At 43.8% G+C, this 24,997-nt stretch overlaps 1 protein-coding gene across 1 annotated transcript; it reads right to left on the bottom strand.

Moving 5' to 3' along the window:
• Positions 1–294: 294 nt before the first annotated feature.
• On the bottom strand, positions 295–17,604 carry GP6 (glycoprotein VI platelet). Its single transcript, XM_032388903.1, has 8 exons — positions 17,571–17,604; positions 14,039–14,074; positions 13,646–13,903; positions 10,905–11,192; positions 6,026–6,079; positions 3,312–3,371; positions 1,951–2,001; positions 295–530 (listed from the first exon to the last, which is right to left on the bottom strand). The coding sequence occupies exons 1-8, from the start codon at positions 17,602–17,604 to the stop codon at positions 295–297; spliced, it is 1,017 nt and encodes a 338-aa protein (XP_032244794.1).
• Positions 17,605–24,997: the final 7,393 nt, after the last annotated feature.

Below are 24,997 nucleotides of genomic sequence, written 5' to 3'. Positions count from 1 at the left end.
TTGAAGAGGTCAGTGTGATGGTCCAGTTAGGGTGCCATAAGATCCACAAGGGGCAAGATATGAGTGAAAAGATACTGGCATCCACTAGATACCTCCAATCCCAAATGAAGGGAGTCCTTGGATGGAAAGCCAAATAGACACTGGCTCAACAGCTCCTTGATGGGACACCAAGGAGAGGCCCCAAGGTCCTCCTCCTCCACAGTTATAACCACTATCCTCCTGCTCCTACATTCCATACACTCCACACATGGTTTTACGTCCCCTGTCTCATAGATACAACCAAGCCTTGGAGTTCTAATGGTGGTGCCCATCGTTGTGGCCATCTGGTCGACCCCCATCCTGCTGACTGTGTGGTTTCTGGGTCTGCGGGAGGGGTGGGAGTGGCCTGCGGATAGGTCTGACCCGGTGTGACAGGGATTTCTTTCTGCTGTGCCAATCTTCTGCCAGAAGCCCCACCAGGAGTATTAGAATCACAGCCCCAATGCATATCCGGACCAGATTGCTCTTGGTGTAGTGCTGCTGGGCAAGACCTGGAGGAACAAAGAGAGACAGGAGCAGGTGATGAAAGCCTATCTCTAGGACCCACATCAAGGTACATCTTGGGTTTCTCATAGCCATATCCCTCATCCTAGATCCTATTCTCTGCTACCTAGAATGTCAGTCTCCTTCCTAGAGGGTTCCTCCCCTCCTCACCAATGGTGAGGGCTAGATAAGCCCAATTCTCTAAATATCATTTCTTCCATACAACCCCCTCATAGGCCTCTGATACAACCCCTCCACACACACACAGACACTACCTGGCCATTTGGCTAATTGCAGCAGAAAAGACTGTTACAAGGAGTGGAAAGAGATGGAATTTATCTTTCCCTGATCCTTTAGAAAATCTCAACCTTCCCACCCGATCTTATTGCCCAATTCTGAGTTCCAAGTACTGATATTTACCCTCCTCTTAATATTTTATAAACCAGGACCCAAGACCATAGAGCTGTACAGGGAAAGCAGTCAGCTTTAGGGGAAGACACAGGGGTGGGAATGAAGAGGGTCCAGAGAAGACCACTTACTCACCAGTTGGAGACTCTGGCCCCTTTGGAGAGGTGGTGATAGGAAAGTATAAAGGGATAAGATCATCTCCTCTAGCCCTGTTCCTGCCCCTATCCTGAATGCATGCACTTTTTTTTTTAAATTTTATTATGTTACGTTAGTCACCATACAATACATCATTAGTTTTTGATGTAGTGATCCACGATCCATTGTTTTCGTATAGCACCCAGTGCAGTACGTGCCCTCCTTAATACCCATCACCGGGCTAACCAATCCCCCCTCCCCCCCCCCCAAAACCCTGTTTGTTTCTCAGGTCCATAGTCTCTCATGGTTCATCTCTCCCTCCAATTCCCCCCGCCCATTTTCCCCTCCCTTCTCTTAATGTCCTCCATGTTATTCCTTATGTTCCACAAATAAGTGAAACCATATGATAATTGACTTTCTCTGCTTGACTTATTTCACTTAGCATAATCTCCTCTGGTCCCATCCATGTTGATGTAAAAGTTGGGTATTCATCCTTTCTGATGACTGAGTAATATTCCATTGTATATATGGACATCTTCTTTATCCATTCATCTGTTGAAGGGCATCTCAGCTCTTTCCACAGTTTGGCTATTGCGGACATTGCTGCTATGAACATTGGGGTGAATGCATGCACTTTTGAGACAGAATGCCATGACTATAAGAAGAGCATGAACTACAGAGTCAGGTTGTCTAGATTTATCTCAACCTTCTCACCTGATCTTATTGCCCAATTCTGAGTTCCAAGTGTGGATATTTACCCTCCCCTTAGTATTTTATACACCAGGACCCAAGACCATAGAGCTGTAGCCTCTGTACAGGGAAAGCAGTCAGCTTTAGGGGAAAACACAGGGGTGGGAATGAAGAGGTCCAGAGAGTACCACTTACCAGTTGGAGACTCTGGCCCCTTTGGAGAGATGGTGATAGACCTAGAAGGCTCTGGGAATCAAAAAGGGAAAGTATAAAGGGATAAGATCATCTCCCCTAGCTCTGTTCCTGCCCCTATCCTGAATGCACACATTTTTGAGGCAGAATCCCATTACCATAAGAAGAGCATGAACTACAGAGTCAGGCTGTCTAGATTTGAACCCCAGATCCATCACTAATTAGATGTGGGGCCTCTGTCAATAGACTTAATATCTATGAGCCAGTTTTTCCATCTGTCCAGTGAAAATAATTATAATACATCACAGGTTAATGTGAAATTTAAACCAATAACAATAATAACAGCATAAGGCACTGTGCTTGGTATATGATAAGCACCCCACACATGGTAGCTCTTGTCTAATTCCACAAGTATCTCCAGAGACTTTCCAGGTGCTCAGCCATACACATCATACAGGTGTGTGTTTTAATAATATACTGTGTAAATTGCTATAATAGTCCACAGGACAGAGGAAACTATACAACCCAGTGTCAGAAAAGGCTCTCCTAAGGGACTGAAGCCAGGAGGAAATGGAAGGAAAAGCAGAGCAAGTGGCTTGGATGCAGAGTGAGGAGGAGATGCCAGGGATCCCGGAGAGCTTCATCTGACTCTGTGTGACTGAGATTTGCATGAGGAATGAAGACAAGAATGGAGGGATCTTGTCCTTTCCCTGGAGGGATCAGACAGTGGCTGATCTAAGGGCATTGCATCTAAAAGCATTGAACATCAAGCTGAGAACCCCAGGCTATATCCTAAGGGTGATTGGGAACCCAGAAGGATTTTGAACAGAGGGTGATAAAGAATCTCATCAGGGTCTTAGAAAGAACTTATTGGTATCAGGAGTCTAACAGAGAGCTCGAGTCAGGTGGACCCAGTGGAGATATTGGACCTATCCTCAGGGGATCTGTCAAGGTTTCTGTCTTGAGGGAAGTGGATACTTTTTCCAGGAAAAGTGAGGGGGAAGAGAATTACAGCGTGAGAGAAGTATGTTGCATGGGACTGCAGTGATAAGAGGAGGCAGTGAAAAATAGAGGACAAAAGTTACATGGACCAGAGCAAAGTCAGAAGAGCAGTGTGTAGGAATGAGTGATGGTCTTCCCATCATAGCCTTGGCTCCGCCATCTTTGAAATGGCCACATTACCCAGAATGCATATCTGTCCCCATGCTCAGAGCCCACCTCTATCCTATCCTTGATCCTCAAACCAAGGACTTTCCTTGGGAGAATCAGGTGATCTCCTGAAGCAGACTTAAAGCCTTAGATGATGAGAGAAAAACCTATCCTCATAATCCTCTCTGCTGGGCTCTGAGCGCCTTGTTACTCACCAATTGTAGAGCTCTTGTTGATGAGTGAGATGCTCAGTTTCCTGGAGGCTTCTGGGAATTCTAAGCAAGAGGGTAATAAGAAAGTGGATAATGTCAGTCTGCCCAGGGAGTCCCTACTCTGCATAGCCCTTCTGAGATATCTGGGCTTCCCAGAACCCCTTTCTCTGACACACACTGCATAGATACTGAGGAGAGACAAATGTAGAGGTGCTATAAGACATATTGTCTTCTATCCCTCAGTGGCTGAATAAGAAATGGATCCATTCATCCAGTGATGGACTTACATTATTTCCTCTTTTGGGCTACTATCAATAATGTTGCTATGAACATTTATGAACACATTTTTGTATGACCATACATTTTTTAATTTGGGGGGAGAGCATATAGCAACAAGTGGAATAGCTGGGTCCTATGGTAATTTTATGATATGGTCATATGATAATTCTTTTGAGGAAATGCTGAAATGTTTTCCACAGCAGTGACACCATGTTTCATTCCCACCAGCAATGTATGAGGGTTCCAATTTCTCCACATCCTCAACACCTGTTGTGCTTTATTATTAATATTATTAATATTATTATTATTATTAATTACTATTGCCATTCTGGTGGGTATGATGAATTTCATGGTATGTGACTTATATCTCAATTTAAAAAGTAAGAAGTGGACCAGTAGATCTGTGCAAGCTCAGTGGTTGATACCAGCCTCTGAACACAAGAGGCTCCCCTCCCTACTAAGGCCATTTTCTTAACCAGGGACCTCCCCAGTTACATGGGCACCAAAGTATCTCCTAAAACCCCTCAACCTATAAATATGTAGCTCCTATTAAGGCTGGGGACCATCTTTGTATGGTGGAACCAGCTCATCAAAGCCTAGCTTATGCTCACCTATCTGTGGTATAATAAGACCTTGGATATTATTTGTTCTCTGTTATTTCTCTTCCTGTGAGCCTCATTAATAAATTCTTGTTTGAGGGGCACCTGGATGGCTCAGTCCATTAAGCATCCAACTCTTGATTTCTGCTCAGCTGATGATGTCAGGGTTCTGAGATGGAGCCCTATGTGGGGCTCTGCACTGACCATGGAGCCTGCTTAAGATTCTCTCTCTCCCTCTGCCACTCCCCATCTCACATGCATGCACTCTCTCTCTCAAAAAATAAATAAATAAATTTTTGTTTGAATTTAGATTAAACATGATGAAATACATGTATACCATGGAATACCACTCCGCCATAGAAAGGAACACACTATTGATAACACACAATAACTTGGATGGATCTCAAGGGCATTGCGCTCAATGAGAAAAGTCAATCCCAAAACATTCCATGATAGGTGAACCTTTCCATTTATATGTAACATTGTCAAAATGACAAAATTAAATAGAATAACAAATTAGTACTTGCCAGGGGGTAGGAATGGTGGGAGGGGAGTGGATGGATATAACCATAAAGGGGTAGTCTGAGGGATATCTTTGTGGGGATGGAAGAGTTCTGTATCTTGACATGGATCTACACGTGATAAATTGCCATAGAACTAAATACAAATATTGTATCAATGTCAGGTTCCTGGTTTTATGTTGTACAAAAATTATGCAAGACATAGCCATTGGAGAAATTTAGGCAAAGGGTACAGGGAATTCTTCTGTATTGTCTTTGCAACTTCTTGTGAACCTACATCTCAGAATTAGAAGTTTTAAAATTCCAATGAGAAATACATGCACACATGTGTGCACATACACACATGCAGTGCGCCTCATTTAGCATGACAGCCTCCATACCACCCTCAACCACACAAGTCAGCAGATTCTTGTCCAACTTGGCTCTTTTCAACATGCTTCTGTTCCTCAGAATTTGGGTCTACCCTGAGACACGGGGAATGTTAGAGATGCCACAGACTAATGCACAGTCTCTTAAGGCACCAGCTGGTATGCAACACACCAGAATCAACTAAGATACTTTGAAGATGGGAGAATATGATGGCTCACACAAAATTTAGTGCAGTCATTCTCAAAGTGACATCCCCAGATCAGAAGCATCAGTGTCACCTGCAAACTTGTTAGAAATGAACATAACTGGGGGCTCCTGGGTGGCTCAGTCGGTTAAGCATCTGCCTTCAGCTCAGGTCATGATCTCAGGGTCCTGGGATCGAGCCCCACATTGGGCTCCCTGCTCAGCGGGGAGTCTGTTTCTCCCTCTGCCTGCCGCTCCTCCTGCTTGTGCTCGCTCTCTCTCTCTCTCTCTCAAGTAAATAAATAAAATCTTAAAAAAAAAAAAAAAAGAAATGAACATAACTGGACCCCACCCCAGACCTTCTGAATCAGGAACTGGTGGGGTCCAGAAACCTGGATCATCTCCAGGTGATTCTCAGGCCCCCTAATGTTTGAGAACCACTGGACAATGGAATCAGAGACTCAAAACTAAAGTCCAGGAATCTATGATTTTATAAGCCACTCAGATTATTCTTCTCCACATTAGACATTATAAACCATCAACCTAAGGCTGGATAGAAGTGGGGGTGTAGGGCAGCATAGTAATGTCTATCTAATATTATTATACCAATCTTCTTTACAGGCAGAAATAAGTGATTTTTTAAATAAATCAAATTTGTGAAAGAGACAAGTGAATTAAATTGAGAAATCTAGATAAAGGGGAGAAAGAAAAGAAGGGGTCTGTTGGTCCATACCCCAGACACTGGGATGAATCCTCCAGAATTTACCTGTCACAGAGGACGGTGGTTCTGCGGATAACCAGCCGGGGGTCACAGAGGTCCCTGGGAAATCAGAAAAAGAGAGTTCTGTGTTCTGTTAGCTATGGATCCGGAACAAATAATAAAGCATTTCTGCGACCCAGTTTCCTCACCTAGAAAATGAATACAAAGAACCTCACATCACTGGACTCTCATGGGTTTTAAATAGCACATCTGGCGCATTCTGGGACTCATTAAGAATGACAGTCTCTGTAGCTGCCCTCCCTGCTTTTTGAACTTAGTTCTGTCCCTTTTTCTGGATCTCTGTGACCTGCACCTTACTTTGTCCCTAGGAGCAAAACCGGCTCTTAAGTCCTGGAAAGCAGAAGAGGCAGAAGCCGTGGGATACATGTAGGGAGAAGGGGTGATGCCCATGTAGCAAAACACAACCCCTTTCCACCCCCACCACCCTAGCTGTGTAGCTGCACCAACCTGCCAACCTCCTTTCACCCCAGGACATTTGCTCATACAATCCCGCACACCCACAGCCCATCCCACTGCTCCACCCACCTAGTTACCTCTTACTCTGCCCTAAGATCCAGGTCAAACATTGACTGCTCAGAGAAGTGTTCCCGAACTGCCTCCCCTTCTAGGTTCTAACAGCACCATGTGCTTCTAATTCATAATGCATGTCACAGCGACAGCTATGCCAGTATTGGATACCCTTTAAGACTGTTTATTCTAATTACTATATGTATGTATTACGTGTGTATGTGTAATACGTGTGTGTAAAGGAAAAGATACGAGAGAGAGAGAGAGTTTCAAGTCCCCAGCAAAGCACAGCCCCAGCATAGGCACTTCTGAAATACGTTCAGTGAAAGAAGCAATAAATGAGCAGGGATCCAAAAAAAGACAAATCTATAAAGGCAGGAAGATTAGTGGTTTCCTTGGGCTGGAGGGAGGAGGAGGGAGGGGCTGCATATGGACATGAGGGATATGATAGGGTGGTGGAAATGTTCTATAACTGGATTGTGGTGGTGACCACACAACTCTAAATTTACTAAAAACCACTGCATTGTACAATTAAAACAGGTGACTATTCATTAAGTTCCTATTATGTGCCAGGAACTATTGTTTGTGCTGGGGATACAGCAGAAAAGAAAACAGCCACAAATGTCTGTCTTTCTGGAGCTTCCATTCCAGAATGCAGGGGGCAGACAGGTGATAAACACCATAAATCAGTACAATGTATGAACAGGTGTAGGTGCTATGGAGAAAAATTAGGCAGGGAAGGCGGCAGATAGCATCAGAGAGGCAAGAATGTGACCTTTGATAGAAGGCCTGAAGGAAGCAATGGATTGAGCCATGAGATCTGGAGAAAGCGTCCCAGCAAGTGCAAGGTCCCTGAGGACATAGTGAGCCTGCAGATTCAAGAAAAAGCAAGATGGGATGTAGTCAGTAATATAACCGTCACAGATGGTAACTGGACTTATCCGTGGTGACCATTCCATAATGTATATAAATATCAAATCACTATGTTGTACACCTGAAACTAAGACAACATTGTATGTCAGTTAGTCTTCAATTTAAAAGTGGGGTGGGGGGAAGCAAGGTGCCAGTGTATCTGAGGCAGAGTGGATGAGGGCAGAGCAGCAGGTCAGTGATCAGACAGGTAAAAGAGGGGCTTGGTGAGAAAAGAGGAGGGAGCGCTGTGGGCTTTGAGCAAAATCATCTGATTTTCACAGCCTGTTCTAAAAGGATTCCTCTTGCCATAGTTTCGCAAACATTCTAAAGGGGCAAAGGTATACAAACTTGCAACCAGTAGATAAATAAGTCCTGGAGATTAATGCATAGCATACTGTCAACCACACTATATTACAGATTTGAAAGTTGCTAAGAGACCGGATCTTTAGTGTTCTCACCACAAAAAGGCAATGGCAATTTTGTGATGGGTTGGAGGTGTTAGCTAGTGCGACAATGGCAATCATGTTGCAATATATAAATGTATCAAATCAACGTGTGCTGTATCTTAAACTTATGCAATGTTATATGTCAATTATATCTCGATTAATTAATATTAAAAAATTAAAGGGGACAAAGGTGGACACAGACCTGTATGGAGTAACCCAGTTCTACATGATGGATGGTAGAGCGGTAGAGGTGCTCAGTTGTCAGATTAGGGACAGGTTTCAAAGATGTAGTAGGAAGCATGAGTTGGGCAAAGACATCAAGATTTACAAGAAAAATGCCTCTCAGTATTATAGCAGGAAAATGTGTCTTTTTTTAATTTTCATGTTATTTTTTGGGGGTGCCTGGGTGGCTCAGTTGTTAAGCATCTGCCTTCGGCTCAGGTCATGATCCCAGGGTCCTGGGATCGAGCCCCGTATCGGGCTCCCTGCTCCACGGGAAGCCTGCTTCTCCCTGTCCTACTCCTCCTGCTTGTGTTCCCTCTCTCACTGTGTCTCTCTGTCAAATAAATAAATAAAATCTTAAAAAAAATTTTTTTTCATGTTATTTTTAAATGTACATTGAATGTACCATTTTATTTTTTTTAAGTGTACAGTTCAATAGTATTAAGTGCATTCACATTGTTGTGCAAAAAATCTCAGAATTTTTTCATCTTCAAAACTGAAATTCTGGGTCCATTTAACACTAACTCCCCTTTTCCCCTCCCTCAGCCTTTGGCAATCCCCTTTCTACTCTCTGCCTCTATGCTTTTGACAACTTTCAAATGCCTCCCGTGAGTGGAATCAGACAGTATATGGCCTTTTGTGACTGATTTATTCTACATAGTGTAACGTCTTCCAGGTTCATCCATACTGTAGCACATGTCTTCCTTTTTAGGGCTGTATAATATTCCATTATGTGTATGCACATTTTCTTTATGAACTGTGCTGTCCTCTTTTGAAAGAGGCATGTTTTAAGAATGAAGGATTGATAGCTGCTACGATGTGAACAAGCCTCAAAAACACGAGGCTGAGTGAAAGAAGCCGGTCACAAAAGACCACATGTTCTAGGACTCCGTATATATGAAATTCCCCCAAAGAGGCAAATTTATAGAAATAGAAAGTAGTTAGTGGTTGAATGGGAAATGACTGCGAACAGGCACCAGAGATCCTTCAGAGGTGATGGAGATGGGCTAACTGGGTTGTGGTGATGGTTGCACAACTCTGTGAACTCACTAAAAACCATGGACACTTAAAGTGGGTAACCTTGTAGGTCTAGAAACCATACCTGAATAAAACAAAGAATGGAGGGCAATTTCTACTGAATAATGACCTCACTAGCTAGATTTCAATGAAAATAAGTCTGAATACTAGTACATTTTCATTTTACCCTGCACTATATTAATCCACTAGAGACCAAAAGGATAAGAATTTTCCCTTTGCTAATAGATAGAGTCATTAGTCTTTTGTATATTGGGGCATTTCATTTTTTTTTAAAGATTTTTTTTAATTTTAGAGAGTGTGTGAGCAGGGTGGGGAGGAGCAAAGTGGGAGGGAGAGGATGAGGGAAAGAATCTTGAGCAGCCTCCATGCTGAGCATAGAGCCCCATGCAGGGCTCCATCTCATGACCCTGAGAACATGACCTGAGCCAAAACCAAGAGTCCAACGGTTAACGAACTGAGCTATCCAGGTGCCCCTATTGAGGCATTTTCAATAATTCAGTTGCTAGGGCACCTTGCTGACTCAGTAGGAAGAGCATGCCACTCTTGATCTCAGAGTCATGAGTTTGAGCCCCATGATGGGTGTAGAGATTATAAAAAGTGAACAAATAAACTTTGAGGCCCCTGGGTGGTGCAGTGGGTTGAGCATCTGGCTTTTGGTTTCAGCTCAAGTCATGGTGGGATCAGCCCCCCATAGGGCTCCATGCTCAGCTTGGAGTCTGCTAAAATTTCCCTCTGCCCTTCCCTGCTCTCTCCCTCTCTCTCTCTCGTAAATAAATAAATCTTTTTTTAAAAAAATAAAATACACTTTAAATACTTCAGTTGCCTCGATACTTGTGAAGGAACATAACTGTAAAACAATGGTGAGCAGGAAACTTCAATAATGGTTTTTAAATTATATCAGTTGATGTAAAGGATTTAGCAGCAAGCTTTGTTGTAGAGATCCCTTGTGCTTCGACTATTACAAATAAGAAAGACTGAGTGTGTGTTAGTGGTGTAAAAGGAGTCAAAGTTTCCTTCCTATTATAGTGGCATTTTTTAAGTAATTTCCATAAGTTTTTTGCTGCTGTTTGTTTGTTTGAAACCTAGACAAGACTCAAGGCATTATCACTGGTATTAAGAATTATTTTTTCTAGTGTATATACTCTGTAGTAGACAGGATAACAGCCTCCCAAATATGCTCAAGTCCTAATCCCCAGGCCCTGTGAATATGGCACCTTACATGGTAAGTGGGAGGATGACAGGGTGAAGAGAGTGTCCTGGATCATCCAGGTGGGCCCAGTGTCATCACAGGGTCCTTAAATGTGGAAGCAGGAGGCATGGAGGCAGAAGAGTCTGAGACAGAGAGACTGAAGATGCTACATTGCTGGCTTTTGTGACAAAGGAAAGGACCACGGGAGCCAAGGGATGCAGGCATCTCTAAAAGCTGGAAAAGGTATAGGACAGATTCTCCCCTGGGGCCTCCCGAAGGAACATAGCCCAGCTGACACCTTTGTTTTGTCCCAGTGAGACCCATTCGGTACCTGACCTCCAGAAATGTAAGGTCATAATATATTTATGGTTTTTTAAGCCCGTGTATTAGTGGTGACTTGCGACAGCAGTACTAAGAAACGAATATACCCTCCAAAGCCTCAGGTTTCTCCTGGCCTCCCACCTCCTTCACACCTGTCGGCCCCTCCCCTGGAACTTCCACCAGAGTGTGCAAGAGCTGAAGAAGGAAGGCTTGGTCTGCAGCGCCTCACCTGTGACCACAAGCTGCAGGGGGTCGCTGGGGGCCGACCACAGGTACGGCAACTTGCTGGAAAAGCTGTAGCATCGGTAGGTCCCACTGTGGGCAACAGTCACTGCGGTGATGGGGAAATCAGCCCAGTACTGCTTCTCAGATCCCTTCTGGGGCCCAGCATCCCCTTCCTTGTACAGAGCAAACTGGTCAAAACTGTATTGGCTCCGACACTGGAGAGTGACTTTCCCTCCTGGGGACACAGCCGGGCTGGGCTGGGCTGAGAGCGAGGGCTTGTTGGCATAAACTCCTGGGAGAAAAGAGAGCTTTGGTGTTAAAGACCGTGGCCAGTGTGTGGCCATGGGGGTGAGAAGGTCCCCCCACCTCCTAAGAGCTAGGGAACTTTCCAGGTATATCCATCCTAGAGAACCCACTGGCCCTGCCACCAGCCAACAAAAGGGTTCAGGGAATGTAACCAGGATCGTATCACAGTGCCCAGGCTCAAATCCTGGTTCTGTCCCTTAGGGGCTGTGTGATCCTGGAGATCAATCTACCCTTCTATCTGTGCCTCAGTGTTATTTTTTTTTTTTTTATGTTAGTCACCATACAATACATCATTGGTTTTTGATGTGGTGTTTCATGATTCATTGTTTTTGTATAACACCCAGTGCTCCATGCAGTACGTGCCCTCCTTAATACCCATCACCGGGCTAACCCATCCCCCCTCCTCCCTCCCCTCTAAAACCCTCAGTTTGTTTCTCGGAGTCCATAGTCTCTCATGGTTCATTTCCCCCTCTGATTCCCCCCCCCCTTCATTTTTCCCTTCCTTCTCCTAATGTCCTCCATGCTATTCCTTATGTTCCACAAATAAGTGAAACCATATATAATTGACTTTCTCTGCTTGACTTATTTCACTTAGCATAATCCCCTCCAGTCCCATCCATGCTGATGTAAAAGTTGGGTATTCATCCTTTCTGATGGCTGAGTAATATTCCATTGTATATATGGACCACATCTTCTTTATCCATTCATCTATTGAAGGGCTTCTCGGCTCTTTCCACAGTTTGGCTATTGCAGACATTGCTGCTATGAACATTGGGGTGCATATGGCCCTTCTTTTCACTACATCTGTGTCTTTGGGGTAAATACCCAGGAGTGCAATTGCTGGCTCATAGGGTAGCTCTATTTTTAAATTTTTGAGGCACCTCCACACTGTTTTCCAAAGTGGCTGTACCAACTTGCATCCCCACCAACAGTGTAAGAGGGTTCCCCTTTCTCCACAACCTCTCCAACATTTGTTGTTTCTTGCCCTGTCCATTTTTGCCATTCTAACTGGTGTAAGTTGGTATCTCAATGTGGTTTTGATTTGAATTTCCCTGATGGCTAATGATGATGAACATTTTTTCATGTGTCTGTTAGCCATTTGTATGTCTTCAGAGAAGTGTCTGTTCATGTCTTCTGCCCATTTTTTGACTTGATTATTTGTTTCTCGGGTGTTGAGTTTGAGAAGCTCTTTATAGATCTAACAATTCAGTAATGTGGCAGGATACAAAATCAATGCACAAAAATCAGTTGCTTTCTTATACACTAACAACGGAACTGTAGAAAGAGAAATTAGAGAAACGATTCCATTTACAATAGCACCAAAAACCGTAAGATACCTTGGAATAAACCTAACCAAACAGGTAAAGGATCTATACTCTAGGAACTACAGAACACTCATGAAAGAAATTGTGCCTCAGTGTTCTTTACTGTAAATGGCAACTGATGAATCGTTGAACACTACATCAAAAACTAATGTTGACTAACTGAACATAATTTTAAAAAATTTTTAAATTAAAAAAAATAAAGATAATTCCATAGTTGTAAAGATGAAAAAAAAACTAATGATGTACTATATGTTGGCTAATTGAATTTAAATTTAAAAGAAAAGAAAAGAAAATGGGAATGACTGAATGAAGCAACTTAGCATAGTTGCCTAATGCATAGGGAGCTCCCAAACTATGACAGTAGTAACAAAATAGCTTACTATTTTAATGCAATTTTTAAACCAGAATTAATGCAAATAATTCATACTGCTAAATAACCAAGATTTTAAACAAAAACAGATTCCAACTGTGCCTAGTGGAGAGGCAAAAGGCTCAAAACACTTTTGTGTATTTTTATGGTGAATTTTTTCCACACTATTAGCATAGTTGAAAAAAACTGAAAAACTTTAAAGTAGGCTATTAGAACTCACAAATTATTTTAAGTTTATTTCATTTATACCAAAAAAATTTTTTAAAGAATTCATTATCCTTTTACTCTCCTGGCTTTAGGGAAACAAACTCATCAATGATATTTTCAAAATCTGTTCGGAAAATAACCGTTTGAAAATGCATTAGAAATAAAAGGACAAGCTGAGAACATTCTATTCCATCAAAAAATTAAAAAAGAAGGCTTTAGCATGTGGAGAGAGGGTATGCGTGTTGCCTTTTGCATCCGGCTCACGTACGGTTTCAAACGGCACTGCCTGATTCTGTCTTTACTTAAAAGTGTGGTGTTTTGTTCAGCGTGGAGGTTTTCGCATTGGTTTTTGTTGTTTTAGAAAGATAGTGCGTTGACATATCACTTACGTGGATCACTGCGTTTTGGGGCACCTCTCCTAAACGTAGCTAGCGCTTCACGCCCCTTGGGTGTCGGGGTTCGCTGTCATCGTCATCCCCCTCCTCACCCTCCTGGACCCCCCAGGCCACAGGTACAGCCCCAGGCCCCACCAGGTACCTGTAGCAACCAGCTCCAGCCGGTCGCTGGGGGGAGACCAGAGGCTCCCATTCTGATAGGAACAGCGGTAGCACCCGGCGAAACGTTCCTCCATGGCCGGGATGAAGAGGACGGGCTGATCCTGGTAATTCCCGGACCTCAGCTTCTCCAGGCGGTACAAGTCCACCCCCGGAGGTCCCTGGCAGCGGATGGTCACCTGCGTCTTCAGGGGCGCTAGGGAGCTAGGCAGGGCCTGGAGGGAGGGCTTGGGCAGCGGGCCTAGAAGGGAAGTGGAGCCTGGTGGAGGGCAGCTTCCGAAAAGACTCCTCCTCCCGGGGCCCCCACTGCCCCCACCCTCCTGAGCCCAGAGGAGGGACCCGGGACTCCGGGACTCCGGGGCGGGGAAGGACTCACCGTGCTGAGCTTGCACCACCTGCCCCAGACACAGCCCTGAGCAGAGAAGAAAAGCACCAAAGGCTAGGACCTCCCGGAGCCCACACTTCTGCATGCAAGGCAGGTGATTTTAGACATTTGCAGTGAGTAACTTTCTCTTCTCCTCATTTTTTTTTTTTTAAGGCCACACACAATCACATAATTTAAGTGCCAGAAGCAGCCAGCCATGAAAGGCCGCATATTGTATGATTCCATTTATCTGAAACGTGCTCACTGGGTCAGTCTGCCTGGAAACACAGAGAGGAGATTAGTGGTTGCCAGGGGCTGGGGAAGGAGGATTGAGGGTTGGTTGTCATGGGTATGGGGTCTTTTTGGAGTGGTGACATGTCTTGGAACAAGACAGAGGTGATGTTTGCACGCCTTGCAAGTGTACTAAATGTCATTAATGATACATTTTATGTTAAGTTTGTTATTTTACCACAGTTTTTAAAAAGCCAGCCAGGGATTCCTTGCCCCCCTCCCCATGCACACACTTTTGACAACTGTGAAGAGAACTATCTCCTCTCTGAAAAGGGGGCTGTGTGCAGGATGTGGTCTCTTTTTTTTCCCCAGCTTTATGGAGAGTACTGATGTACAACATTGTGTAAATTTAAGGTATGTGTTGATTTGATATTTATATATCACAAAATGATTTCCACCACAGCATTAGCTAACACCTCTATCCCCTCACATAATTACCATTTCTTTTTTTGTGGTGAGAACATTTAGGATACTCGGCAACAAGGTGTTATTGGCTATAAGCACCATGTTGTAGGGGCGCCTGGGTGGCTCAGTCGGTTAAGCGTCTGCCTTCAGCTCAGATCATGATCCCAGCGTCCTGGGATCGAGCCCCGCATCGGGCTCCCTGCTCAGTGGGGAGTCTGCTTCTCCCTCTCCCTCTGCCCCTCCCCCTGTTCATGCTCTCTCTCTCAAATAAATAAATAAAATCTTTAAAAAAAGAAATCACCAAGCTGTACATTAGATCCGGATGGGATCTGTTGCATTCTGTCATGTCTAGAGATCACCGGCTGTGTTAATCATGGATTTCCCACTGTTCTAACTTTTTGTCTAAATCAATATTCTGTAATTACACTATGACTGTGCAAATATTATTCACATCTGAGGAGTGTAGTATTGTACCTGTATATTTTTCCTATTTATTGAACCTGGAATCAGTATTTGTCTGGCTTAGTGCCATCTGCATAGTTTTCCTTGACATAGTTTTCCTTCTAATTCTTTCCACAGTTCCAAATAGCCTCCCCGTGTAATTTTGCACACCTGTCAAACTGCATAATCAATCAATTCCACTTTCTCTGGTGGAGGTGCTTTTCCTCCATTTTGCCTTCTACCTTCTCTAGGTTGAACAGCTGCCTTCTTCTCTCAAGCTGACTTTTTTTTTTTATTATTGTGTTCAGTGAGCCAACATACAGTACATCATTAGTTTTCTTACCCTTTTTGCTCAGTGGGTAGCATAACCTGTTTTAGTCTCACTAGGGTTGCCAGATTTAGCAAATAAAAACACAGGACTCCCATTTAAATATAAGTTTCAGATAAACAATGAAAAATTTTTTCATAGTATGACCCACAAAATATAGCCGGATATACTTAGGCTTAAAATATTATTTGTTGTTTACCTGAAATTAAATTTCACTGAGCATGTTGTATTTTACCTGGTAACTCTTATCCTTACACACACACACACAAGCTCAGGTGTGCACACACATGAGAAGGAGGAGTTACTGTCTCCATGATAAACATAAGGAAACTGGACAGAGAGGCTAAGCAGTTTCTTTGAGCTCACACAGCTAAGAAGTGGCAGAACCTGGATCATCCCTGACTCCAGAGCTCAGGGGGTGACACACTTGTCTCCAGCCCCCTCTGAACCTCTATCCACACCAGGTTCTGCTCCCTGTACCCAAGCTCTACCCACATCTTTGTCTGCTGCCCAACACAACCCCACCTTGGTCCTTTCGTGGGTTTCCATCCAACCTTCTAGCGTGACTGAAAATACTCCCAGTCCCCTTCTGAGAACTTCCTGGATGGACCCTGAATCACCACAGTCCTTCTGGTTAGGGACCATTATTAGCCCCATTTTATAGATCAAACTATGGAGACCGTATCGTGTCCACCATCCTGCAGCTGGCAGGAGGTAGATTCAAACACCAGCAGCATATTTTAGTGATAAGCAGTGTGAACTTGGTGCTAAACTCTTGAGTTTATTCGAGCCCTAGATGTGTGACCTTAAACAAGTTCCTTAGTCCCTCTGGGCCTCAGCTTTCTCCTCTGTAAAATGGGGGTATGAAAAAGGCCCTACCTCGTCAGGCCATTCTGGGAATTAAGTAAGTGTCTGCTAAAAAACATGGAGTAATATCTAGCCCATAGTAAGTGCCACGTGAGTGTGTGTTAATGAATGACTGACAGGTGGTCTGTGCTCATGATGTGTTTTCTTATCCCCATAACACAGCTGTTCCTTCCTGCTTGGCCCCTGGGAGCCTCCATCCTTTTAGCAATAGGGCTCTTCTGAATAAATAAGGGAACTGTGCACGCACCCTGCCTAGCCAGGGCAGGCAATAAACACACGTAATCCTACCACCAATCCCACTACGGGAGGCTCTTACTTCAGCCTTATTGAGGTATCATTGACAAAGAAAAACTGTACATCTAGGGGGTACAACATGACGATTTGATGGACATTCACACCGTCAAATTATCACCACCCGTCCACTACCTCACACAGGTTGTTTTGATTTTTGGTTTGGTTTGGTGAAAATGCTTAAGATCTACTCTTTCAGTAAATTTCTATATTATTATTGCCTATAGTCACTATGCTGTGCATTAGATCTCCAGAACTTGCTCATCTTATAACTAGAAGCTTGTATTCTGTCCCCCTATCTCCCCATTTCCTCCCACCCACAGCCCCTGGCAACCACAAGTCTACTCTGCCTTTTTTTTTTTTTCTTTTATTATGTTATGTTAGTCACCATACAATACATCATTAGTTTTTGATGTAGTGATCCACTCTCTGCCTTAATGAGTTCGACTTTTTTAGATTTCACATATAAGTGAGATTGTGCGGTATTTTCTTTCTGTGTCTGGCTTATTCCACTTAGCATAATGGCCTCAAGGTCCATCCATATTGTTGCAAATGGCAGGATTATTTGTCCCTGTGCCATGAGGTTTGCTGACAAATCTGTAATCTAGTCCTGATGTCACCAAGTTCACATACAAAATATAAATTAATAATTAAATAATTAAAACACAGTGTATAGAGACAAAGTTGCACCCAAAACTGGAAGACCTGTTTATTTCCTGACCCAGCCAAGAAGAGAATAGAACAGAATAACAGACAAACACCACCTCCCTGGGTCCCAGTTTTCCCAACCAACAAATGAAGGGCCCTCATAGGTCACCAGCTGTCCTGAAATTCATTTCTGATGCAGTTTTTTAAACATTCTTAGTCTCATAGCCCACTGCTTATCCCTCAGCATTTCCCAGATCAACCCTCAGGACTCACCAAGACAGAGAAGGGCAGACAGGGATGGGGCCATGGTTCTTCAGCCTGTCCAGAGCTCTGTAGCCCAGGAGGGAAGCTTCAGGGGCTGGAGCAGAGGTGCAGGATGTGATGAGGATACAGAACCCTCTCCTCCCTTCCCCCCTCAGGCTGGCTTTTCCTAAGTGAGGCTCATCAAGCTGGAGCCATCCCTCAGTAGAATGACTTGCACACAAGCTCACAGAAGCTCATTTATCTTCTGTCACCAACCCAGGATCGCACTATGTCTTCCCCTTGAGGCACTGAGATGGAATATTATCTGATGGATCTCATTAACAGAACGGTCTCATGGAGCTTTCCTTTGGAGGGGTGACATTTGAGATTATACCTGGTCATAAGAAATATTCATGGAAGGGGCGCCTGGGTGGCTCAGTCGTTAAGCGTCTGCCTTCGGCTCAGGTCATGGTCCCAGGGTCCTGGGATCGAGCCCCGCATCGGGCTCCCTGCTCGGCGGGGAGCCTGCTTCTCCCTCTCCCACTCCCCCTGCTTGTGTTCCCTCTCTCGCTGTGTCTCTCTCTGTCAAATAAATAAATAAAATCTTTAAAAAAAAAAAAAAAGAAATATTCATGGAAGAACAGCATGTTCAGCATGCCCCAAAGCCTTGATGAGGCAAAGAGCTTGGCATTTTCATATAAGCGGTAAGTGATTAGTGTGGCTGGAATCGAGGAGCATAAAGCTGAGACTGAAGAGATGATACAGGTCAGATCAGGATGTCCCAACCTTGCACTGTTGACATTTGGAACCAGGTGACTGTTGGAGTGGGGGCAGGCTGTCCTGTGCTTCTGGGAGGCTCATGGCCAATTGAGAACCACTGGTTTGGATCATTCGGGGACTCCATGGGCAAGATAAACCTGGGTACACAAATATCTCTTTGTAATCCTACTCACTTTTCAGGCATATTTTGTTTGACCCTCACACAAGACTGAGAAACAGGTGCAGCTTTAGTCCCATTCATTTTTTTTTTCTTTTTTAAATTTTTTATTTAAATTCAATTAACATATAGTATATTATTAGTTTCAGAGGTAGAGTTCAGTGATTCATCAATCTTATATAATACCCAATGCCCTCCTTAATGTCTATCACCCAGTTACCCCATCCCCCTACCCCCCTCCCCTCCAGCAACCCTCAGTTTGTTTCTTCTTAACATTTTATTTATTTTGTTATGTTATGTTAGTCACCATTCATTAATGAAGGGGGGGAAATTGGAGGGGGAGACGAACCATGAGAAACTATGGAATCGGAGAAACAAACTGAGGGTTCTAGAGGGGAGGGGGTGGGAGGATGGGTTAGCCTAGTGATGGGTATTAAGGAGGGCACGTATTGAATGGAGCCCTGGGTGTTATACGCAAACAATGAATCATGGAACACTACATCAAAAGCTTTAGTCCCATTCAAATGGGAAAACCTGAACTTAGAAGAAAATGTATTTTTCTAGTTAGAGCTTGAGTGCTGGAAGCTGAGTAATCGATTTCCTCTGGCTTAGCACAAGCACACGCACATCCAAGCCATCACTCTCCCCTGTGGTTCTCATTTCGATTATCCACCTCCAAGGAGCAGCTCTGAAATAGTCCATGCGAATTAGTTCATCTCTGCAAAACTTTATTTTGTATCTTGCAAACGTATATTGTGTTGTAAATTGTGTAATGCTGTGGAAGTCATTTGTCTTTCCATAGCACACTCAGACATTCATATGTCTGCAGAACAGTTACTTGCTTCAACTCATTAATCTTTCCGCTGTCCCAATAATGGACAGCCACATTATGCCCAAATATCTCCACTGTAAACAATACTGAGCTAAATATCACTCTACATGTACCCCTCTGAACGTATGTGAGAATATCTTTAAAATATGTATCCAACAGGAAATTGCCAGATCTTGAGTTAGGTGTATCTTCAATTTACTCACTGCCAAATGGCATTCCATATTCAATGTACCAGTTCCTTCTCCCACAGCAGGGAAAGAGGGTCCCCAGACCTCCCCACACACCCAAAACCCGGGGTTGCCCAGCCTCCTAGTCTTTGGCAGATGGTGCACTAATTTGCCAGGGCTGCCAAAGTATCACTAACTGAGCAGCTTACACAACAGAAGTTTATTGCCTCATAGTTCTAAGATGAAGGTGTCTGCTGGGATGGCTCGTTCTGAGAACCATGAGGGAGAACCTAGTCCATGCCTCTCTTCTAGATTCTGGGGGCTGCTAGCCATCTTTGGTGCTCATTGGCTTATAGATGCATCAACTCCAATCTCTGCCTCCAGGTTCACATGGTATTCCCCCGCCCCGTGCTTGTCTGTGCCCAAATTTCCTTTTTGTTTTTAAGGACACAAGTTATATTGATTAGGAGCCCCACCCTACTCCAATATGACCTCATCTTATCTTAACTACATCTGCAATGACCCTATTTCTAAAAATAAGGTCCCACTGAGGTTCTGGTGGTTAGGGCTTCAATGTATGAATTTGGAGGGGACACAGTTCAGCCCACAGCAGATGGGTATGGAGTAATATCACATCATTGTTGTCGTCTTCTTTTCTCTAATTCCTCATGAAGTTGAGCATCTCATCACACCCTTTCCTGAGCTTGTAAATTACTTATGTCTTTCTGGCTTAGAGAATCATTTGTCAACGTGTACATGATCATGCAGCCAATGGCTGCAGAGGGAGAATTTGAACGCAGGTTAGCTCATCTACTCCAGGGTCTACAGTCTTACCTGATATGCTGTCCCACCAAGGGTCAACCGTCTCTCATTCCCCACCATCATCCACATTATTTCCTCCCCTCAGTTATTTTTTTTTAAGATTTTATTTATTTATTTGATAGAGAGATAGATAGCACAAGTAGGCAGAGCGACAGGCAGAGGGAGAGGGAGAAGCAGACTCCCCACTGAGCAGGGAGCCCGATGTGGGGCTTGATCCCAGGACACTGGGATCACGACCTGAGCCGAAGGCAGACGCTTAACTGAATGAGCCACCCAGGTGCCCCTATTTCTTTTTTTTTAAACATATAATGTATTATTTGTTTCAGAGGTACAGGTCTGTGATTCTTCAATCTTACACAATTCACAGCGCTCACATACCCTCCCCAATGTCTATCACCCAGCCACCCCATCCCTCCCACCCCCCTCCACTCCAGCAACCCTCACTTTGTTTCCTGAAATTAGAGTCTCTTATGGTTTGTCTCCCTCTCTGGTTTCATCCTGTTTCATTTTTCCCTCCCTTCCCCCCGCCATGATCCTCTGTCTTGTTTCTCAAATTCCTCAAATCAGTGAGATCACATGATAGTTGTCTTTATCTGATTGACTTATTTCGCTTAACATAATACCCTCTAGTTCCATCCATATCATTGCAAATGGCAAGATTTCATTTTTTGATGGCTGCATAATATTCCATTGTGTATATATACCACATCTTCTTTATCCATCCATCTGTTGATGGACATCTAGGCTCTTTCTATAGTTTGGCTATTGTGGACATGCTGCTATAAACATTTGGGTGCATGTGCCCCTTTGGATCCCTACATTTGTATCTTTGGGGTAAATACCCAGTAGTGCAATTGCTGGGTCATAGGGTTGCTCTATTTTCAACTTTTTGAGGAACCTCCATACTGTTCTCTTTTTTTGTTTGTTTGCTTGTTTTTATTTTTCAAGAGTGGCTGCACCAGTTTGCATTCCCACCAACAGTGTAGGAGGGTTCCCCTTTCTCCACATCCTCGCCTACATCTGTCATTTCCTGACTTGTTAATTTTAGCCATTCTGACTGGTGTGAGGTGGTATCTCACTGAGGTTTTGATTTGTATATCCCTGATGCTGAGTGATGTTGAGCACTTTTTCATCTGTCTGTTGGCCATTTGGATGTCTTCTTTGCAGAAATGTCTGTTCATGTCTTCTGCCTATTTCTTGAGTGGATTATTCCTTGGGTGTTGAGTTTGGTAAGTTCTTTACAGATTTTGGAGAAGGAAGGGAAAAATGATGGGGGGGAATTGGAGGGAGAGATGAACCACGAGAGACTATGGACTCTGAGAAACAAACAGGGTTTTAGAGCGGAGGGGGGAAAGGGGATTGGTTAGCCCGGTGATGGGTATCAAGGAGCGCACATACTGCACGGAGCACTGGGTGTTATACAAAAACAATGGATCATGGATCACTACATCAAAAACTAATGATGTATTGTATGGTGACTAACGTAACATAATAAAATTAAAAATATATATATATATATAGATAGATTTTGGATACTAGCCCTTTATCTGTAATGTCATTTGCAAATATCTTCTCCCATTCTGTCAGTTGTCTTTTGGGTTTGTTGACTGTTTCCTTTGCTGTGCAAAAGCTTCTTATCTTGATGAAATCCCAATAGTTCATTTTTGCCCTTGCTTCCCTAGCCTTTGGCTATGTGTCTAGGAAGAAGTTGCTGCAGCTGAGGTCGAAGACGTTGCTGCCTGTGCTCTCCTCTAGGATTTTGATGGATTCCTGTCTCACATTTACGTCTTTCATCCATTTTGAGTCTATTTTTGTGTGGGGTGTAAGGAAATGGTCCAGTTTCATTCTTCTGCTTGTGGCTGTCCAATTTTCCCAACACCATTTGTTGAAGAGACTTTTTCCCATTGGACATTCTTTCCTGCTTTGTTGAAGATCAGTTGACCATAGAGTTGAGGGTCCATTTCTGGGCTCTCTATTCTGTTCCACTGATCTATGTGTCTGTTTTTGTGCCAGTACCATGCTGTCTTGATGATTACAGCTTTGTAATAGAGCTTGAAGTCCGGGATTGTGATGCCGCCAGCTTTGCTTTTCTTTTTCAACATTCCTCTGGCTATTTGGGGTCTTTTCTGGTTCCATACAAATTTTAGGATTATTTGTTCCATTTCTTTGAAAAAAGTTGATGGGATTTTGATAGGGATTGCATTAAATGTGTAGATTGCTCTAGGTAGCATAGACATTCTCACAGTATTTGTTCTTCCAACCCATGAGCATGGAACGCTTTTCCCCTCAGTTATTTCTATCAAACAACACACACACTCAATTCCCCTCTACTTCTACCTCTCACTCCAAACCACTTCTCTGATTCTCACTATGCTTGCCGTTAGCTTTCTATTCTACTTCCTTTTGTCAAAAAATTTTTTTAATTTTAATTTGTTTTATTATGTTATGCTAGTCACCATACACTACATCATTAGTTTTTTTTAAGATTTTATTCATTTATTTGACAGAGAGAGACACAGCGAGAGAGGGAACACAAGCAGGGGGAGTGGGAGAGGGAGAAGCAGGCTTCCCGCTGAGCAGGGAGCCCAATGTGGGGCTCGGTCCCAGGACCCTGGGATGATGACCTGAGCTGAAGGCAGACGCTTAACGACTGAGCCACCCAGGCGCCCCAATACATCATTAGTTTTTGATGTAGTGATCCATGATTCATTGTTTTCATATAACACCCAGTGCTCCATGTAGTACGTGCCCTCCTCAATACCCATCACTGGGCTAACCCATCCCCCACCCAAAACCCTCAGTTTGTTTCTCGGAGTCCATAGTCTCTCATAGTTCATCTCCCCCTCCGATTCCCCCTCCTTCATTTTTCCCTTTCTTCTCCTAATGTCCTCCATGCTATTCCTTATGTTCCACAAATAAGTGAAACTATATGATAATTGACTTTCTCTGCTTGACTTATTTCACTTAGCATAATCTTCTCCAGTCCCATCCATGTTGATGTAAAAGTTGGGTATTCATACTTTCTGGTGGCTGAAAAGTTACTGTTAATACCCACTTCAGGGTCTCTCCTCTCAATCACATCTTTTTTTAAATTATGTTTTATTTATTTTAATTGCATAATTAAAATAATAATAATTGAAAGGAGAAATTCATCAAAACCAAGGGGGGAAGCATCCCCCCTCCAAACACCCTCTGCACCATTCCCCTCCCCTGGAGAAATCCCTCCTGCTGTCAGATTGTTTTGTTTTGCAATGTGATTCCCTCACAAAGAAGTTTCCTTATTCACTTTCAGTGCTTTGAAGGCTTTGGCTCTCAGTATCACCTAGAACAGTGGACCAAAATGCCATTAAGAACTTCCTCCTTGCCCAAATTGACTCTTACTTCTTGGCTTCCCCTTGTATTTGGTACCAGTGAGTGCTCCTTAAATGTGCCTAGGCATTATGTCTGCTCAGTGACCCAAAGCATCCTTATACCTGCTCCTGTATGTCATCCCCCTTTGCTTTCTAAGGGCCAGATCACATGGCTTGCCTTGCTCAGTAGACCATGAGTCCTTGAGACTAGAAGCTGTATCTTACTAATATGTATATCCCCAGCACAAATCCAAGGAAAGAATCAACTTCTGTAAACATTTGTTGAATAGCCAAGTGAATGGGTACAAGGAACCAGGAATTTGTTGAGAGATATTTGATGGGTCCTGGAATTTCTTGACAGTTGACAAGTTGACTCTAGTCTTGAGTCTTTGGTGAGCTCCAAGGTGATAGCTTGTGTTGAGGAACAGGAGTAGGACACCTCGTGGAGCTGCATCTTCCTTAAGCGCACTTGAACACTGGAGTCTACACAGCCAGTCCTGGCTCTGCACTCAGGATAAAGTGAGGGTGGCATACACACAGCGCTGGTCAGAGGAGCCCTTATGAGTGTGGGAGAACTGTGTATCCACACTCCCCCTAAGGGTCTCCTGGTGTAGCTGAGCATAGGTCACTTCCTGAGGGTCTTCCTCTATAGGGGCCTGTCAGCATGGAGATACAAAGTGAAAAGAGGGCATCTGTGGAAGGTTACTAGGGCAGGAAAGAGGATATAGTTAAGGAGAGACTCACCTGTATGTCCATCTGTCTGTCCTTCTCAGGCTGGATGTCCTCCAAGACATCATCTGCAAGGAAAAATGTGGGGTTAAGCCTCCAGAGACAGCCTGAAAATTATCCAGTCCTGTAATCAATATTTCAGGGATGGCTAACTGAAATAGGGAAGGGCAATGATACCACATCCAGTAGGGTAGTGCTCCCACCTTCTGTGCTTCTTCCAGGATGCCTTCTATCTTCCCCAGATACATCCTTTCCCCACCCTAGCTGCCCCTCCTTCTCACTCCCCCTTACATTGATTTTCTTCCTGGAAGTCCATGACTGAGTTGGTGCTAAGAGAAAGGAGATGGAAGCATTAAGTCAGGTCTGAGAAATAAGACAGGGTTTCTACGAGGCGAGTCCAAATTTTCCTACCTCTTACACTTCACCTGGTTCTTGGTCTCACCATCAACGTTCCCTGTGGAGAGTCAGCAATCAGAGGGTTGTTGGTAAGGGACCCACTAAAGCCCTCCCAGGTTAACCCTCCCACCTTCAGGACATACCATGTTTGACCTGATGCCAACATCGAAAAATGAGGAAGAGGAGGGAGAGGAGAAGTAAGACAACAATGGCCAAGATCCCAA

Source organism: Phoca vitulina, unplaced genomic scaffold (genome assembly GCF_004348235.1).
Source record: "Phoca vitulina isolate PV1807 unplaced genomic scaffold, GSC_HSeal_1.0 scaffold52, whole genome shotgun sequence".
Lineage (NCBI taxonomy): Eukaryota > Metazoa > Chordata > Mammalia > Carnivora > Phocidae > Phoca > Phoca vitulina.
This window is presented reverse-complemented; position numbering and strand designations above follow the sequence as displayed.

Bases quoted from the DNA above. Each gene is read 5' to 3' on its own strand.
- GP6 (XM_032388903.1), bottom strand. From the start codon at position 17,604: ATGGCCCCATCCCTGTCTGCCCTTCTCTGTCTTG. The intron at 3,372-6,025 runs GTAAATTCTGGA...CCTCTTGCTTAG, and splicing joins ACCACCGTCCTCTGTGACAG to AATTCCCAGAAGCCTCCAGG. The intron at 531-1,950 runs GTAAGTGGTACT...TTGTTCCTCCAG, and splicing joins GGGGCCAGAGTCTCCAACTG to GTCTTGCCCAGCAGCACTAC.